This window comes from Rhinopithecus roxellana, chromosome 2 (genome assembly GCF_007565055.1).
Source record: "Rhinopithecus roxellana isolate Shanxi Qingling chromosome 2, ASM756505v1, whole genome shotgun sequence".
Taxonomy (NCBI): Eukaryota; Metazoa; Chordata; class Mammalia; order Primates; family Cercopithecidae; genus Rhinopithecus; species Rhinopithecus roxellana.
Window position 1 is genome coordinate 80,845,616 of NC_044550.1, and position 18,621 is coordinate 80,864,236.

At 37.9% G+C, this 18,621-nt stretch overlaps 1 protein-coding gene across 6 annotated transcripts in view; it reads right to left on the reverse strand.

Moving 5' to 3' along the window:
- Positions 1 to 18,621, reverse strand: part of GYPA (glycophorin A (MNS blood group)) — a 47,087-nt gene that overhangs the window by 7,409 nt on the left and 21,057 nt on the right. For 3 of the 6 annotated variants that reach the window (XR_004055470.1, XM_010370544.2, XM_030925351.1), the window contains 5 exons: positions 11,265 to 11,363; positions 10,446 to 10,541; positions 9,478 to 9,516; positions 7,600 to 7,685; positions 5,133 to 5,211 (listed from right to left, as the gene is read on the reverse strand). Coding sequence is in view for 5 of the 6 variants with exons in the window: in XM_010370544.2 (XP_010368846.1) it covers positions 5,133 to 5,211; positions 7,600 to 7,685; positions 9,478 to 9,516; positions 10,446 to 10,541; positions 11,265 to 11,363 (399 nt within the window). In the remaining variant the exon portion in view is untranslated. Of the gene's footprint in view, positions 1 to 5,132; positions 5,212 to 7,599; positions 7,686 to 9,477; positions 9,517 to 10,445; positions 10,542 to 11,264; positions 11,364 to 15,141; positions 15,266 to 18,621 lie in introns of all 6 variants that reach the window. The other 3 variants (XM_030925374.1, XM_030925369.1, XM_030925367.1) reach the window with 2 other exon arrangements.

Consider the following 18,621-nt stretch of genomic DNA (forward strand, 5'->3'; position numbering starts at 1 on the left):
TCTCTAGGCAGAAACTCTACAAACCAGAAGAGAGTGGGGGCCAATATTCAACATACTTAGAGAAAATAATTTTCAACTCAGAATTTTATATCCAGCCAAACAAAGCTTCATAAGTGAAGGAGAAATAAAATCCTGTACAGACAAGCAAATGCTGAGAGATTTTGTCACCACCAGGCCTGCCTTACAAGAGCTCCTGAAGGAAGTACTAAACATGGAAAGGAACAACCGGTACCAGCCACTGCAAAAACATGTCAAATTGTAAAGACCATCAATGCTAGGAAGAAACTGCATCAAGTAACAAGCAAAATAATGAGCTAACTTCATAATGACAGGATCAAATTCAAACATAACAATATTAATCTTAACTGTAAATTGGCTAAATACTCCAATTAAAAGACTCAGACTGTCAAATTGGATAATGAGTCAAGACCCATCAGTGTGCTGTATTCAGGAGACCCATCACATGTGCAGAGACACACATAGGCTCAAAATAAAGGGATGGAGGAAGATCTACCAAGCAAATGGAAAACAAAAAGCAGGGGTTGCAATCCTAGTCTCTGATAAAACAGACTTTACACCAACAAAGATCAAAAGAGACAAAGAAGGCCATTACATAATGGTAAAGGGATCAATTCAACAAGAAGAGCTAACTATTCTAAATATATATGCACCCAATACAGGAGTACCCAGATTCATAAAGCAAGTCCTTAGAGACCTCCAAAGAGATTTAGACTCCCACAGAATAATAATGGGAGACTATAACACCCCACTGTCAACATTAGACAGATCAACGAGACAGAAAGTTAACAAAGATATCCAGGAATTGAACTCAACTCTGTACCAAGTGGACCTAATAGATGTCTACAGAACTCTCCACTACAAATCAACAGAATATACATTCTTCTCAGCACCACATTGCACTTATTCCAAAATTGACCACATAGTTGGAAGTAAAGCACTCTTCAGCAAATGTAAAAGAACAGAGATTATAACAAACTGTCTCTCAGAAAACAGTGCAATCAAACTAGAACTCAGGATTAAGAAATTCACTCGAAACTGCTCAACTACATAGAAACTGAACAACCTGCTCCTGTATGACTACTGGGTACATAATGAAATGAAGGCAGAAATAAAGATGTTCTTTGAAATCAATGAGGAAAAAGGACACAACATACCAGAATCTCTGGGACACATTTAAAGCAGTGTAGAGGGAAATTTATAGCACTAAATGCCCACAAGAGAAAGCAGGAAAGATCTAAAATTGACACCCTAACATCACAATTAAAAGAACTAGAGAAGCAAGAGCAAACACATTCAAAAGCTAGTAGAAGGCAAGAAATAACTAAGATCAGAGCAGAATTGAAGGAGATAGAGACACAAAAAACACTTCAAAAAAATCAGTGAATCCAGGAACTGGTTTTTTGAAAAGATTAGCAAAATTGATAGACTGCTAGCAAGACGAATAAAGAAGAAAAGAGAGAAGAATCAAACAGATGCAATAAAAAATGATAAAGGGGATATCACCACCTTTATCATTATATCCCACAGAAATACGAACTATCATCAGAGAATACTATAAACATCTCTATGCAAATAAACTAGAAAATCTAGAAGAAATGGATGAATTCCTGTACACATACACCCTTCCAAGACTAAACCAAGAAGAAGTTGAATCCCTGAATAGACCAATAACAGGCTCTGAAATTGAGGCAATAATTAATAACTAATAGCCTAATTAATAATTAATCCAGCCAGGACCAGACAGATTCACAGTGGAATTCTACCAGATGTACAAAGAGGAGCTGGTATTCCTTCTGAAACTATTCCAATCAATAGAAAAAGAGGGAATCCTCCCTAACTCATTTGATGAGGCCAGCATCATCCTGATATCAAAGCCTGGTAACAAAGACACACACACACACAAAACAGAATTTTAGACCAATATCCCTGATGAACATTGATGCAAAAATCCTCAATATACTGGCAAACCAAATCCAGCAGCACATCAAAAAGCTTATCCACTATGATCAAGTTGGCATCATGGCTGGGATGCAAGACTGGTCCAACATTGGCAAATCAATAAACGTAATCCATCATATAAACAGAACCAAAGACAAAAACCACATGATTATCTCAATAGATGCAGAAAAGGCCCTCAACAAAATTAAACAGCCCTTCATGCTAAAAACTCTTAATAAACTACTTATTGATGGGATGTATCTCAAAATAATAAAAGCTATTTATGACAAACCCACAGCCAATATCATACTGAATGGGCAAAAACTGGAAGCATTCCCTTTGAAAACTGGCACAAGACAGGGATGCCCTCTCTCACCACTCCTATTCAACATGGTATTGGAAGTTCTGGCTAGGGCAATGAGGCAGGAGAAAGAAATAAAGGTATTCAGTTAGGAAAAGAGGAAGTCAAATTGTCCCTGTTTGCAGATGACATGATTGTATATTTAGAAAACCCCATCGTCTCAGCCCAAAATCTCCTTAAGCTGATGAGCAACTTCAGCAAAGTCTCAGGATACAAAATCAATGTGCAAAAATCACAAGCATTCTCTACACCAATAACAGGCAAACAGAGAGCCAAATTATGAGTGAACTCCCATTCACAATTGCTTCAAAGAGAATAAAATACCTAGGAATCCAACTCACAAGGGATGTGAAGGGCCTCTTCAAGGAGAACTACAAACCGCTGATCAACAAAATAAAAGAGGACACAAACAAATGGAAGAAGATTCCATGCTCATGGATAGGAAGAATCAATATCATGACAATGGCCGTACTGCCCAAGGTAATTTATAGATCCACTGCCATCCCCATCAAGCTACCAATGACTTTCTTCACAGAATTGGAAAAAACTACTTTAAAGTTCATATGAAACCAAAAAAGATCCCACATTGCCAAGACAATCCTAAGCCAAAAGAACAAAGCTGGAGACATCACGCTACATAACTTCAAACTATACTGCAAGGCTATGGTAACCAAAACAGCATGGTACTGGTACCAAAACAGAGATATAGATCAATGGAGCAGAACAGAGGCCTCAGAAATACCACCACACATCTACAACCATCTGACCTTTGACAAACCTGACAAAAATAAGCAATGGGAAAAGGATTCCCTATATAACAAATGGTGATGGGAAAACTGGCTAGCCATAGGTAGAAAGCTGAAACTGGATCCCTTCCTTATACCATATAAAAAATTAATTCAAGATCGATTAAAGACTTAAATGTTAGACCTAAAATCATAAAAACCCTAGAAGAAAACTTAGGCAATACCATTCAGACATAGGCATGACCAAGGACTTCATGACTAAAACACCAAAAGCAATGGCAACAAAAGCCAAAATTGACAAATGGGATCTAATTAAACTAAAGAGCTTCTGCACAGCAAAACAAACTACCATCAAAGTGAACAGGCAGCCTACAGAATGGGAGAAAATTTTTACAATGTATCCATCTGACAAAGGACTAATATCCAGAATCTACAAAGAACTTAAATTTACAAGAAAAAATCAAACAACCCCATCAAAAAGTGGGCAAAGGATATGAACAGACACTTCAGAAAAGAAGACATTTACGCAGCCAACAGACACATGAGAAAATGCTCATCATCACTGGCCATCAGAGAAATGTAAATCAAAACCACAATGACATACCATCTCACACCAGTTAGAATGGCGATCATTAAAAAGGAAACAACAGGTGCTGGAGAGGATGTGGAGAAATAGGTACACTTTTACACTATTGGTGCAACTGTAAACTAGTTCAACTACTGTGGAAGACAGTGTGGCGATTCCTCAAGGATCTAGAACTAGAAATACCATTTGATGCTGCCATTCCATTGCTGGGTATATACCCAAAGGATTATAAATCATGCTGCTATAAAGACACATGCACACGTATGTTTATCGTGGCACTATTCACAATAGCAAAGACTTGGAACCAACTCAAATGTCCATCAGTGACAGACTGGATTAAGAAAATGTGGTACATATACACCATGGAATACTATGCAGCCATAAAAAAGGATGAGCTCATGTCCTTTGTAGGGACATGGATGAAGCTGGAAACCATCATTCTGAGCCAACTATCGCAAGGACAGAAAACCAAACACTGCATGTACTCACTCATAGGTGGGAACTCAACAATGAGAACACTTGGACACAGGGTGGGGAACATCACACACCGGCGCCTGTCGTGGGGTGGGAGGAGGGATAGCATTAGGAGATATACCTAACATAAATGACGAGTTAATGGGTGCAGCACACCAACACGGCACATGTATACATATGTAACAAACCTGCATGTTGTACACATGTACCCTAGAACTTAAAGTATAATAAATAAAATAAAATGTAACAATTTCCCACTTTTAAAGGTTGACAATAAATGTTCTTTTCAAAAAGCTCTATGTGGTTCAGTACTATTCTGGATAAACAAAATATATCTACAGCCTTTCACATGTTTTGTATCTACTTAGCACCTGGGAGTGGAGATGAAAGCATGTGCCAGATGGCTTGCCAGTGTGCACAGAAGCTCATTTGGGAATGACACCTGCTATATTGATAACAGCTAACAGGTGTGAGGACTTATCATGGCCACGAATGGTTTTAAATGCTTTACCGGTTGTAGCTCATTTAATTCTCATTAAACTCTGTGAGATTGACACTATCATTATCTCCATATTAACAGAGGTTTAGTAGCTTGCTCAGGGTTACACAGCTAATAGGTGTTGGAGCATGGATTCAAATCCAAGTCTGATTTCAGATCTGGGGCTATTACACTACACTACACCATACTGACCACAGAGTCTACTACACACATAACTTTGCAGTTTGGGAAATAAGAAGTACACTTGGTTTTCTCTTTTGCTTTTACTATTTGATTGAGTCTTTTTTTAAACAAAACAAAACAAAACAAAACATGTTGTGTCTAAAAGAGAATCTCACTATGCTGCAGACAAACTCTTACATTTCTAAAAAATCAGAGTAGAATTAATGAAATAGAATAGAAATGAATCATAGCTAGTTTTCCCCTCCCTCAAATCAGAAAGAAGTAACTCACTAGTTTGTTTGTTTTTCCTAAAAGGCAAAAGGAACTGCAAATATTAACACCAACCTGGATTTTCTATTTCAACAGAACTTAAAGGCACCTCTGCGTCAGGTGGGGGGAGAGGTTGTACATCAGATGGGCTTTTCTATGAAGAAATACCAGATAAATATTAATAACACAATTTTCTTACCGTAAGACAGTAAAAAGTAAAATGCTTCAGCTTAGAAATATTTTTTTCTAAATTTTTTTTCTTTTGGTTGAAATCCCCTTTGCAGATATTTTGTTGTTACTAGTTACTAGTATTTTTAAGCATTGATTTAAACTTGTATTTGTGTTCCTCTATAGTATTTGGTTTTTCAGTAGGAGAAATATCACCTCAAACACTGATACTTACATATTTCCCTGTTGTAATAAATAGTGAAAGTGAAACTAAAAATAAAGTGTGTGATCTTTGCATCATGTTGACCAGGACAAAATTCATCCATATACATTTAGAAAATTCTCTGAATTTTGTCAACTAAATATTTCCTTGACTTTTTCAGGTTTTAAAACATTGACCAAGAGAGAAGACAACCCACTTTGCCATATATGCCCATGTAAGAAGATGATTTTTCTCTTTTATACTCCAGGCAAGAGAAGTTATCTTATATTAAAGTCCTTATGAAAAATCTCACACAAGAGTAGGCATTCTCAGTTATTTTTCTTTGATTAACAAAAAGTATTATTTAAGGAACATATATTTACATATAATAATGAAAATCAATTATAGAATTGGATGATTATAGAAGTTAACTGTTAGAAGCAGTTAAAAAAAGAAAAGAGGGAAAGGAACTTAATGTAGATATTACTATCATTCTTCTGATGGCCCCACAATCGCAGTGTTGTTACACCTCTCAGCCTTTTAAAATAATTATATAGTGGTTATGGTCTCAAAAGTCACAAAGAGAGATTAAGAATAGAGGATGAATGAAAACACAACTGTACCAATCTCATGTGACTAAGTACTTCTGATCTAGGATTACAGAGATAGTGACAGCATCATAAATACACACACACATTGTGTCTTAAATATCGTGAATAGAAAGTGATAGCAAAAGTTATACACTTCGATAAGCTATGTTGTATGTATTTAAAAATAGCATTAGTGGGCTGGGCATGGTGGCTCATGCCTGTAATCCCAGCACTTTGGAGACTAAGGCAGGTGGATCACTTGAGGTCAGGAGTTTGAAACCAGCCTGGCCAACACAGCGAAACCCCATCTCTACTATTAAAAAAACACAAAAATTAACCAGGCATGGTGGCCTGCACCTGTAGTCCCAACTACTGCAGAGGCTGAAGCACGAGAATCACTTGAACCCGGGAGGTGGAGGCTGCAGTGAGCAGAGATTGCGCCACTTTGCCCTCGAGCCTGGGTGACAGAGGGAAACTCTGTCTCAAAAAAATATGTGTTTAAAAAAAAGCATTAGTGATTCAAAATAAATCACTGATGTTAAGAATTCATGGGTGGAAATTTGAAAAATTTGTTTCAGAATATGTGAGAATTAAGAAAAGCAAAAGTTTTATTTTGTTTATTTTTTTTTTTTTTTTTTTTTTTGAGACGGAGTCTCGCTCTGTCGCCCAGGCTGGAGTGCAGTGGCCGGATCTCAGCTCACTGCAAGCTCCGCCTCCCGGGTTCACGCCATTCTCCTGCCTCAGCCTCCCTAGTAGCTGGGACTACAGGCGCCCGCCAGGTCGCCCGGCTAGTTTTTTGTATTTTTAGTAGAGACGGGGTTTCACCATGTTAGCCAGGATGGTCTTGATCTCCTGACCTCGTGATCCGCCCGTCTCGGCCTCCCAAAGTGCTGGGATTACAGGCTTGAGCCACCGCGCCCGGCCTATTTTGTTTATTTTTATTTATTTATTTATGTATTTATTGAGACAGGGTCTCACTATGTTGCCCAGGCTGGAGTGCAGTAGCATGATCACAGCTCACTGTAGCCTTGATTTCCCAGGCTCAGCGAATCCTCCCACTTCAGTCCCCTGAGTAGCTGATACTACACATGTGCACCACCACGCCTTTCTAATTTTCATATTTTTTGTATAGACTAGGTTTCACCTTGTTGCTCAGGCTGGTTTCAAACTCCTGAGCTTAAGCAATCCTCCTGCCTTAGCCTCCCCCAAAGTTTTAAACGTATGTAAATAAATTCTTTTAAATATTTTATACACAAATAGGGTAAATACTATAAGTAGAATCTTAATATTTCCTCAATATCCATCAAAATATGTGAAAGCAAGTTAGACAAAAACTTAGGGAGAAATTTCATTGGGAAAGTTGGGGATAGATTTATATTTAGAGGTTCCCTTTAATTGGGCAAATGCATAAAAAAAATAAATTCTGCTAGAGTAACACAGTGACTTCTATGTGTCCAGTTGAAAAAGATGGAATTTTATGCAGTTCTGTTTCTCTTTTGAGTTTAACTGAACTCAGAAGAATAAACCCTCCTAGAGCTGTTCACATTGGTATTTAGAGCAAAATTAAAAACTGAATTCTCACCTTTCTCAGTCGGCGAATACAGTAAGAAATAAAGAGGATTGTTCCAATGACACCAGCCATCACCCCAAAAATAATGAGTGCTATCACTACAGGAGATAAAGAGAGCAGCAAAATTATGAAAGCCTGAAATAAATGACCACATAGCAATTGAAAAATAAAACAGACAAAATCAGGGTAACATCACCTTGCCTTTTAATAGAAAGTACAATTAATATACTATTATGTATATTTTGTCTTTTTAAAAATTGTGTGCTTTACAGTAACCATGTGGGAAACTGGGACTGTGAGTGATCAAGTCTTTTGTCCAAGGTCGCACAACTAGTTGATGACAGAACTAAGACCTGAGGCTTCTGATTCCAGACCCAGCATTCTTCACTAGTGTAACTGTAGATAAGAACTCAGTGGACCTTCTACTCAGATATGGGGGAAAAAAACACAAATTCTCTCAAAATTTGGACGTTATGAGAGAAAATAATGTCTTGATGTATAAAAGAACATTGAGCAGATCATAGAATCATACTTTTGGAAAGAAACTGGTATAAACAGTTTACAAATGAAGAAAAGAAGCTGAATAAGGTTAACTTAGCCTTGGTCAGACAACTAGTTAAAACTAGAATTACAACTGTAATGCAGGTCATCTATATTCTAAGCTTTATTCCTTTCACAGTATTCTTATGCATAGTCTCCAATATAGTCGCTAAAATGCTTTTTCAGTCTTTTATATTTGGGAATGAAACAATTGAAATAAATTAATTTAGAGATAGTTCCATATTTATAGCATATTTGTAGTGCTTCCCGATGAAGTAAATAGAATGGAAGGCTAGACATAAAGGTAAAATGGCTCATTTATTTGCCTAATTAATATTTAAAAGCCCCATTATTGATAAAAAGTAAAAGTAGCATTTCCTCTTGCTGGTGTTGCCCAGCTTTCTTGACCACTTAGCTTGAATGTATGTGATAGTGATGAAGTTCTATGATGTGCTTTTTACCCTGTGAGCTGTGGACACAGCCAAGTGTCAAGGGAGGGTTAGAATGCAGAATAGCAAATGAGCACACACAGTGATACTCAAGTGAGGGGAAGGGATGTCCCTTCAGCAGAGGTTGTCAAGATGGCCCCTAAGTGGTTGCATTGGGCCAAAAATGAATCAAGGCTGAGATTTAACTTTGAAATACAGTACCAGTTAATTAGACGATTTTAAATGCCTGGCTCTTTACGGTAAGGAAGAGGGAATTTCATTTGTTTTATAAGCTCTTATGAGGCTTTTTTCAAGTACTCAGGGTTGGTTAGAAAGGTAAAACATCTAACTTAAGAGATAAACTATTACCAAATTATGTATTTCTATTTCCAAAATGTTTTTATTTATTTTTATTTACTTATGTATTTGTTTCTGAGACAGGGTCTTACTTGGTCACCAAGACTAGAGTACAGTGGTACAGTCATAGCTCACTGCAACCTCAAACTCCCAGGCTCAGGCAATCGATCCTCCCACCTCAGCCAGCCTCCCAAATAGCTGGGACTACAGGTGCATGCCCCATTCCAGCTAATTTTGTATTTTTTGTAGAGACGGATTGCGCCATATTGCCCAGGCTGTTCTCAAATTCCTGGGCTCAAGTGATTAGCCAGGCTCGGCCTCCCAAAGCTCTGGGATTATAAGCATGAGCCACTGCTCCTGGCCCCCCAAATGTTTTTAAAAATAAGAAATGCCTAATTTAATTTTAAAAAGAGAATATTTTCTTTGCCTTTACAATTTTGTATGAATAAAGTAAACAACACACGCTTTTCTGTTTTAAGATTGATACATTTTCTTAGGCATTTGAAACAAGCAATGGATAGTTTAAAATGGAATGACTTTTATTATTTGTCAAATATTAACATACCTAGTTCAGAGAATTCATGGACAAGTTGTTCCCGTTCTCCTATAAAGCAAAATTTCAATGTTAAGTCCAAACAAGTAAGGTATGTGCAAAAAAAAAAAAAAAAAAAAAAAAAATCATTTTGGAATTAAACTGTTTTGTGGCTTCCTTTTCTTAATCAGATTTTGAGAGTTGTGCTAGTAAATTTTATGATGTAATGTCAGTCTTACCATTAATAATTTCAGTATCTACTTTTACTGACCCAACAAGTATTCATGGATGAGAAATAAGCAAATTATCTCATAACTGAGGGGAAAGGAATGAGAAAGTATTGGAAGAATCACTTATTGACTTACACAAGAAGCAACATTTTTTTAAAAAATGTAAGAATAATGAGAAGAAAGGAGGCATATGGAGCCATTACTCCACATAGATGCCAGTCCCATGCAAAGAGGGGTCATGTGGCTATCAATTTTCCAGATTTATGCCGCGGCCACTGTCTGAATCTAAACTGTTACTGTGTCTCATCTGAGCTTTTGCCAATAGTCTCTCTGGATTCTATGTCAGTAGCAATTGATAGTACGGTTGCCTTACTGTTCCACCTGTGCTAACCTTCCCTGTCAGCCCACATCTTACTTTTGTCTCTGTCTCCACTTGCCATTTTATGTCTTGAAGCTCTCTTACTCTCAAAGCCACACAATTTTCTAGCTTTTAATTATTACAAATTACATAGTATATACTATGTTGTATCACATGATTGAGGATTCAGGTATTTTTTTTTTATTCTTTAGGCTTTATGTACAAAGGTTAATTGGGGCTTGCCTTCTCTTTCTTGGTCACAGTTAATAGTTGTGGGTGCTATATGGGCTTTGGGGTAAAACAGATGGGTTTCTGTCACAAAAGTTTGAGAACTTTCATGAGTTACAGTTCGTGTAAATATAGTTCAATCACAACAATGACTCCAGAGCAACTATTTAAAACTAAGAACATACTGTTTTCCTCTTCTGTTGGGTAATGGTTTCTACCAGAAAATTCCGAAACTTCATGAGCACTAGGAGAGGTTGGATGTATGTCCCATTTGTGCTTATCTGCATATGAGATAAGTTGAGAAAGCGATCAAGAATGCGTCGTGGACACAAAGCGTATCATGAAAGACAAATTCTCCCACATCCCTGAAAGACAAATTCTCCCACATCCCTGCCAGCAGCTCCAGAATTTCTTCTCCCCTGAAAACTAACAAGAGAGACTACCACCAGATTACTCTTATCCCAGCACCCAGCTTTGCTTATTGTTTATCAGCTACTGAGAATGTGTGAGGCTCTGATCTAAGCACTTTTATATACATCTTCTTATTTAGCCTTTAGAGAAACGCTGTGAGGTAAGTACTGTGTTATTGGCCCCATTTTTAAATTTATGGGATAGAAACCCTGCAGGGCAACTCACCCTGGGTCAGCAGCTGGAATAGAGCTGAGCCCAGGTCTGAGCTGAACTCAGTTTGCCCACAGACCCTCCGTGACACTGCACTATTAGGTCCCCTTTACCTGGTCCACTATGTCATGGTCACACGCATCATTTCTGTGCTTTGCCACCTTGTTTTAATTTCTTTAACTCACAGTATTATTTCTGTAAGATATTTCAGAGGCAAGAATTCCTCTGTAGTAGGAATTGTGTCTACTTAGTAGGCTGTGTCTACTTAGCTCACATTTCTCAGTGTTTGTCAGTTTCCCTGCAGTGACAGGTCCCCTAAAATAGGGTTACATCACAAAAATGATTGTGGAGCCACCATTTAAAAATAAAAAATAAAAACAAACCATTTGGCCGTGATGAGACATAACTCCCTGGGACCAAAGAAGAGGTGGAAGTGTGCATTTCCGGAACAGTGGTACTTGATGCTGATATGCTCACAATTTCTGTATAAAATAGAAGTTGAGAAAGGGATTAAGAATGAGGTGACTGAGCGGACCATAAAGCATACCGCGAAGGACAGATTTCTCTCACATCCCTCCAGTGCCTGAGCTAAGCGCTTTTGTATACATCTTACATAATCTTTAGAGAATTGCTATGTGGTAAGTATTGTATTATTGGTCTTATTTTAAAATTAAGGGTCCGGAAGCTCCTCCTGAATTTCTGCATAGCAGAGGTTTACAGATAAATAAAGTGTACCTTGGTTTTCTCCTCTGTACAATAATTCCTGCCTTGAAATGTCATTGTGAGAACGAAATTAGTTTAAATATGTGTGTGTATGTGGTATGTGTGTGTATGTGGTATGTGTGCATATGTGGTGTGTGTGTATGTGATGTGCATGTGTGCATATGTGGTATGTGTGCGTACATGGTGGGCGTATGTGGTATGTGTGCATATGTGGTATGTGTGTGTATGTGATGTGTATGTGTGTATATATGGTATGTGTGCATATGTGGTATGTGTGCATATGTGGTATGTGTGCATATGTGGTATGTGTGCGTATATGGTATGTGTGTGTATGTGATGTGTATGTGTGCATACGTGATGTGCATGTATGCGTACGTGGTATGTGTGCATATATGGTGTGTGTGTATGTGATGTGTATGTGTGCGTATGTGGTATGTGTGCATATGTGGTATGTGCGTGTATGTGATGTGTATGTGTGCGTATGTGGTATGTGTGCATATGTGGTGGGTGTGTATGTGGTATTTGTGTGTATGTGGCGTGTGTGTGTGTGATGTGTATGTGTGCGTATCTGGTATGTGTGCATATGTGGTATGTGTATGTGTGCCTGTGTGGTGTGTGCATATGTGATGTGTATGTGTGCGTATGTGATGTGTATGTGTGCGTATGTGATGTGTATGTGTGCATATGTGGTATGTGTGCATCTGTGATGTGTATGTGTGCGTATGTGATGTGTATGTGTATGTGGTATTTGTGCATATGTGGTGTGTATGTGTGTGTATGTGGCATGTGTGCATATGTGGTATGTGTGTGTATGTGATGTGTATGTGTGTGTGTGGTGTGTGCGTATGTGATGTGTATGTGTGCGTATGTGGTGTGTATGTGTGTGTATGTGATGTGTATGTGTGCATATGTGGTATGTGTGCGTATGTGATGTGTACGTGTGTGTATGTGGTATTTGTGCATATGTGGTGTGTGTGTGTGATGTGTATGTGAGTGTATGTGGCATGTGTGCATATGTGGTATGTGTATGTATGTGATGTGTATGTGTGCATATGTGGTGTATGTGATGCGTATGTGTGCATATGTGGTATGTATGTGTATGTGATGTGTATGTGTGTGTACGTGGTGTGTGTGTGTATGTAATGAGTATGTGTGTGTATGCAGTCATGTGTGTGTGTGTGGTGTGTGTGTATCTGATGTGTATGTGTGCGTATGTGGTATGTGTGCCTGTGTGGTGTATGTGTATGTGATGTGTATGTGTGTGTATGTGGTATGTGTGTATGTGATGTGTATGTGTGCATATGTGGTATGTGTGCATGTGTGATGTGTATGTGTGCATATGTGATGTGTACATGTGTGTATTTGGTATGTGTATGTATGTGATGTGTATGTGTGCTTATGTGGTGTGTGTGTGTATGGTGTGTATATGATGTGTTTGTGTGCATATGTGGTATGTGTGTATGTGAAGTGTATGTGTGCGTATGTGGTATGTGTGCGTATTTGGTGTGTGTGTATATGCGTGCATATGTGGTATGTGTGCATATGTGGTATACGTGTGTATGTGATGTGTATGTGTGCGTATGTGGTATGTGTGTGGTGTGTATGTATGTGATGTGTACGTGTGTGTAAGTGGTATGTGTGCGTATGTGGTATGTATGCATGTGTGATGTGTATGTGTGCGTATGTGATGTGTACATGTGCATATGTGGTATGTGTGTATGTGATGTGTATGTGTGCGTATGTGGTATGTGTGCATATGTGATGTGTATGTGTGCGTATGTGGTGTGTGTGTGGTGTGTGCGTATGTGATGTGTATGTGTGTGTATTTGGTATTTGTGTGTATGTGGTGTGTATGTGATGTGTATGTGATGTTTATGTGTGTGTATGTGGTGTGTGTGTGGTGTGTGTGTATGTGATGTGTATGTGTGCATTTGTGGTATGTGTGCATATGTGGTACGTGTGCGTGTGTGATGTTATGTGTGCGTATGTGATGTGTACATGTGCGTGTGTGGTATGTGTGCGTATGTGGTATGTGTGCATATATGGTGTGTGTGTATGTGATGTGTATGTATGCATATGTGGTATGTGTGTGTATTTGGTGTGTGTGTATGTGATATGTGTGCGTATGTGGTATATGTGCATATGTGGTATGTGTATGTGATGTGTATGTGTGCGTATATGGTATGTGTGTGTGGTGTGTGTATGCATATGTGGTATTTGTGCATATGTGGTATGTGTGTGTATGTGATGTGTACGTGTGTGCATGTGGTATTTGTGTGTATATGTTGTGTGTGTATGTGATGTGTATGTGTGCATATGTGGTGTGTGTGTATGTGATGTGTGTGTATGTAGTATGTGTGCATATGTGGTATGTGTGTGTATGTGTGTATGTGTGTGTATGTTGTATGTGTGCATATGTGGTGTGTGTGTGGTATGTGTGTGTATGTGATGTGTATGTGTGTGTATGTGGCAAGTGTGCATATGTGGTGTCTTTGTATGTGATGTGTATGTGTTTGTGTTAGTATAGTAGTTGCACATAAAGAGAATTACATATACGTTGGGTATTATTGTTATGATGCTTATAAAGGGGTAACTTGAAGCTGCATTTGGAAAACTGTCTATGCTAAGAAAGGTGGAAGCACGTAATAATTATATAGAACAAAAGTTCTATCCCATGTCTCAGTGTCTCCATCTGCTAGGGACAATCTTACTTCTTCAGTAAAAATTGATAATAAAACACATTGCATTTAATGTTCTGATAGTTCAATAGAGGTTGAGTCAATTCTAAGTTTCCCCTCCCACGCTTTTTTTTTCCCTTCTTTCGAAAGTGGATGCTCAGAGTTGTGATGGAATTATAGGCAATGCTGGCTCCAGCCTAAGATACTGACCAAAGAGTCAGATAACCAGGCAATGGAATGAATTCTAGGTCACTGCTGCTCTCTAATATAAAAACATGCACACAAACATGAAATCAGAATGTAGACTCACATACATCCTTTTAAAATCTCATTAGATAAATTGTGAATTATTTTTGTAATTAAACACGTTTTATTCTTAAATGCAATACATTTCAAATTTATAAGTTATTTTATAACATTTTATAAATTAGATTCTTTAAATTGCAAAAGTAATATAGAATCAATAAAGAAAATTTGGAACTACAAGAAAACACAAAGAATAATATAAAATTCATCTACAGTCAGCCTATGCAAGGTTGAACATTTGACACATTTTGATATATAGCCATCTGAACTTTTAGTTGTTATATCTAAATCTGGGATCATCGTGTTTAAATATACATGAATATGTATATAATGTTTACAAGTATGACTTTCTACTTAATATGCCACAGATACCCCTATTCTGTCAAATATTCTTCTATGAGAAGATTTTTAATGACTGCATAGTATTCTATTGTATGAGTGTTCTGTGGTTTATATTTCAATCTGCTATTCTGTGCATTCATGTATTTTTCACTCTTCTCAGAGTTACAAATCATCATGATAAATGTCAGGACCCTGAACTTTGTAGATGTACCTTTGCTCATCTCTTTGAGACATTCAAATGAGGGGAATGGCACCCAAGTGCAATGGAGTAGAGGTGGAAGGGCTTCTTCTCAGGGGCAGCCAACTTGGCCTCTCAGCTGAATGCTCAAAGTTTCCTGGAGAACCCACAAACAACAGAAAACATTTTCTTTGACACCTCTCATTAGTCTACCAGAGGGAAGACTTCTAAAACCTGCCTCTGTTTATCAGTTAAACTGATAGGTAATCAATTTACCCCCAAATCATGGAGAAGACATGATCTATTGTTCCCAAACTGTCTATGTTTTCTCCTCTCTTTTAAGTCCTTTCCTGGCCTTGCTCTTTAACTTGGCCTGCCCCCTGATTCCATCATGTGTGTATAAACTGATTGCCATATGAATTCACTAAATAGCATGCAAAACAATTACTGAATGTTTCTAAGTTGTTCAGCACTCAGGCATAATGGCTTTTAAGATAACATAAAAAACAATGCTTTTAAACAATAACTTGGTGATAGGGATTTTGAAGTTCAACAAATATTAAGATTAAAATTATAGAAAGAAACATCTTTATGAGTCAATGAAAGTATGTAAAAATTATTTACAAAGATAATTAATGAACAAAAATAATCCATCTCTCTTAATAAATGTTAGATATGAGCTTCAGCTTATTCCTAGATAATGGAATATGGACCATCTATTGTATTTTTGAAAAGGCATACAATCTGAGTAAAATAGGTTTAGCTATGTAATAAAATAACAAGCCAAATAAATCAAAAGTGTTAATGGCCAGAAGCCTTAAATGGGCATGTAACAATAAACTTGAGATCAGCCTTTGGCTCAGCTGCACGGGAATACAACTGGAAAAGGCAACTAGGGCTCTCATCCTTCACTCAGGTGTGCTCGTCACTTCCATTTCTAACTTTCGTCCTCTCCACACTTCTCCCTTTAATCCTCCACTCCTTCTTTACCCTTTTCAGTTCGGTGTAATCCACTTACATTTAGGGTGCACATTTCTTATCCCTGTGGATACCGAATGGGCTCTTCTGAAACATAAAACTTGTTCTTAATACTTCAATATCCCATTATTTTGAATCTTCTCAGCACGAGAATTGTGCTTTGTTCATAAAAGATGTTAAATGAAATGTTAATTGTTATAAATGCTTGGTGAAATTCTTACAGAGAAAGAATTAGGTGAGTGGTATGGTTTGGATCTGTGTCATCATCCAAATCTCATGTGGAAATGTAATCCCCAATGTTGGAGGTAGGTAATTGGATCATGGGGCTGGTTTCTCGTTGCTTAACACCATCCCCTTTGATGCTGTCGTGGAGATAGTGATTTCTCATGAGATCTGGTTGTTTAAAAGTGTGTGGCACCTCCCCACTCTCTCTTGTTCTTGCTCTTGCTCCAACTCTCTCTCTCCCTACTCTTTCTCTTGCTCTTGTTCCAACCATGTAAGACATGACTACTTTCCCTTTTGCCATGATTGTTTCCTGAGGCCTCCCCAGAAGCAGAAGCACTATGCTGCTTGTATAGCCTGCAGAACCACGAGGCAATTAAACCTCTTTTCTTTATAAATTACCCAGTCTCAGTTATTTCTTTATAGCAGTGTGAAAACAAACTAACACAATGGGTTTTCAGATTGCATCTGAATGTGAACATAATAAATTAAACAAACCAAATGACAAAACAGCACATGCAGAATGAATGCAAGCATCTGGAAAAATAAGCATCATTTTAAGATCAACAAAATATTTTCAACATTTCAATAGCAAGCATACTTTTGCTAAAAGAAGAAAAAAAAAGTAAAAAAAAAAAATTACACAAAACTTAGTCTGTAAATGCCATCTAGTAGTTTTGACTATGAGTACAAGTTTCTCAACTGTTCAGCAGGATGTTAGGAACTGCCTGAGTCAGAATTCCAGGGGTTCAGGTAGAGAGGTATGTTCAGTCTATGGAAGGGTGCTGCAATTTTCTTTGTGAACACCTCTAAGACTCTGCATGGTCCAGTCCTGCTTGCCTCCCATCTTTATAGCTTCACCCTTCCCTTCCCTCTTGGGGCTCCAGCCATTCTGCATATCTCTTCACTCTATGAATGCACCATAACCTTTTCCATGTCCTAAACCTTGTGCCAGGTCCTCCCTTCATCTGAAATATTTCCTTCCCTATCTTGCCTAAGTACTGACTTGTCAAGTCTCAGTTCAATGCCACTTCCTTTGGGAGGTCTTTGTTGGCCTCTCTAATAAGATTTAGACTAAAAGCTCTCTGAAGTCCCTGGTGCTTAACATGGTGTTGTAAAACCTTATGATTGTTTAGAATCCAGATATGCATTCCTTAGGCCTTGATGTTTACTGGGGGCCTTGTGTGTTTATTAATTTATTCAATTATTTACAAAAGGTTTTTTTTTGGGGTGAGGGGTATGTGCTGTGGACTATGTACTAAGAATATAATGATAAGTACTTCATGGCTTTTCCTTTCAGGGAAATTCCAGTACAGTAAAAGTGACAATTATTAATCTAAGTATAATAAGTATTTTAGGATGGTGGTGGAAGTGGGGGCACAAAGGAGACAGTGGTCAATTCTACTTGGAGAGGTAGAAAGACCTCATGGAGGTGTTTTTGAATTTATCTTGAAAGAAGTCTAGGATTTTACCAGGCATGCTGTGTGGTACCAGCAATGCCTTGGAATTTGAGACATCATTGCAAGTTAGAAAGACTGCAGGTTATCTATGTGGCTGCAGCACAAGGTATGAGAAGGAGATGAATAGAGAAATGAGTGAACAGCAAATGAGAGGCTGAAGAGGTGGTGAGGCACCAAATGTTGTGAGTCACTCTCTAGAATTTGGACTTTATCTTTAAGGCAGTGGAAAGACAATGAAGGGTTTGAAGCAGTTTTTTACTTAGGGAAAATCACTGTCAGTAGTATGGAGGATGACTTGGGGGAAAAAAACATGCCGGAGCTTTGCAGTAGAGGGTCCCATCTTGTGTTCAAGAGTGGCCAAGATAAGCAATCCCTTTGCAAACAAGCCACTCCTGCTCACAGAAGGCCCTTATCACTTCTTAACATTCCTTTGGTGGAGAAGGTCTGTAGCCTGAGGCTTTAAAGGGGGCAGAAAATTATAGCAGGTTATAAAAAGAATATGGCAAAGAACCAACAATGGGAGCTAACATTTCTTAAAATTGGCACTTTAATTATTTTAATTGTAAATGAAGTCAGAGAAGGTGAAAAGTATTTTAAATTGATAAGCAAAGTATATGTAACTTTTTTATAAAAATGAAAACATGCTTAGGGAGAGAGAGCTTATTTACATAAGTTTTGAGCTTAATGAAAACAATTTTAACACTCTAGCAAATAGGTAGACTTCTTTCTTCTTCAACAGCCACTCCTCACGGTAAAAGAAAAGAGCACTTGGTGGAAATTTTGTTCTGAAGTCAAGGCTGAAACCCCAGAGATCAAATACTGTACTCAAGTTTACAAAGCTGGACTCAGATCC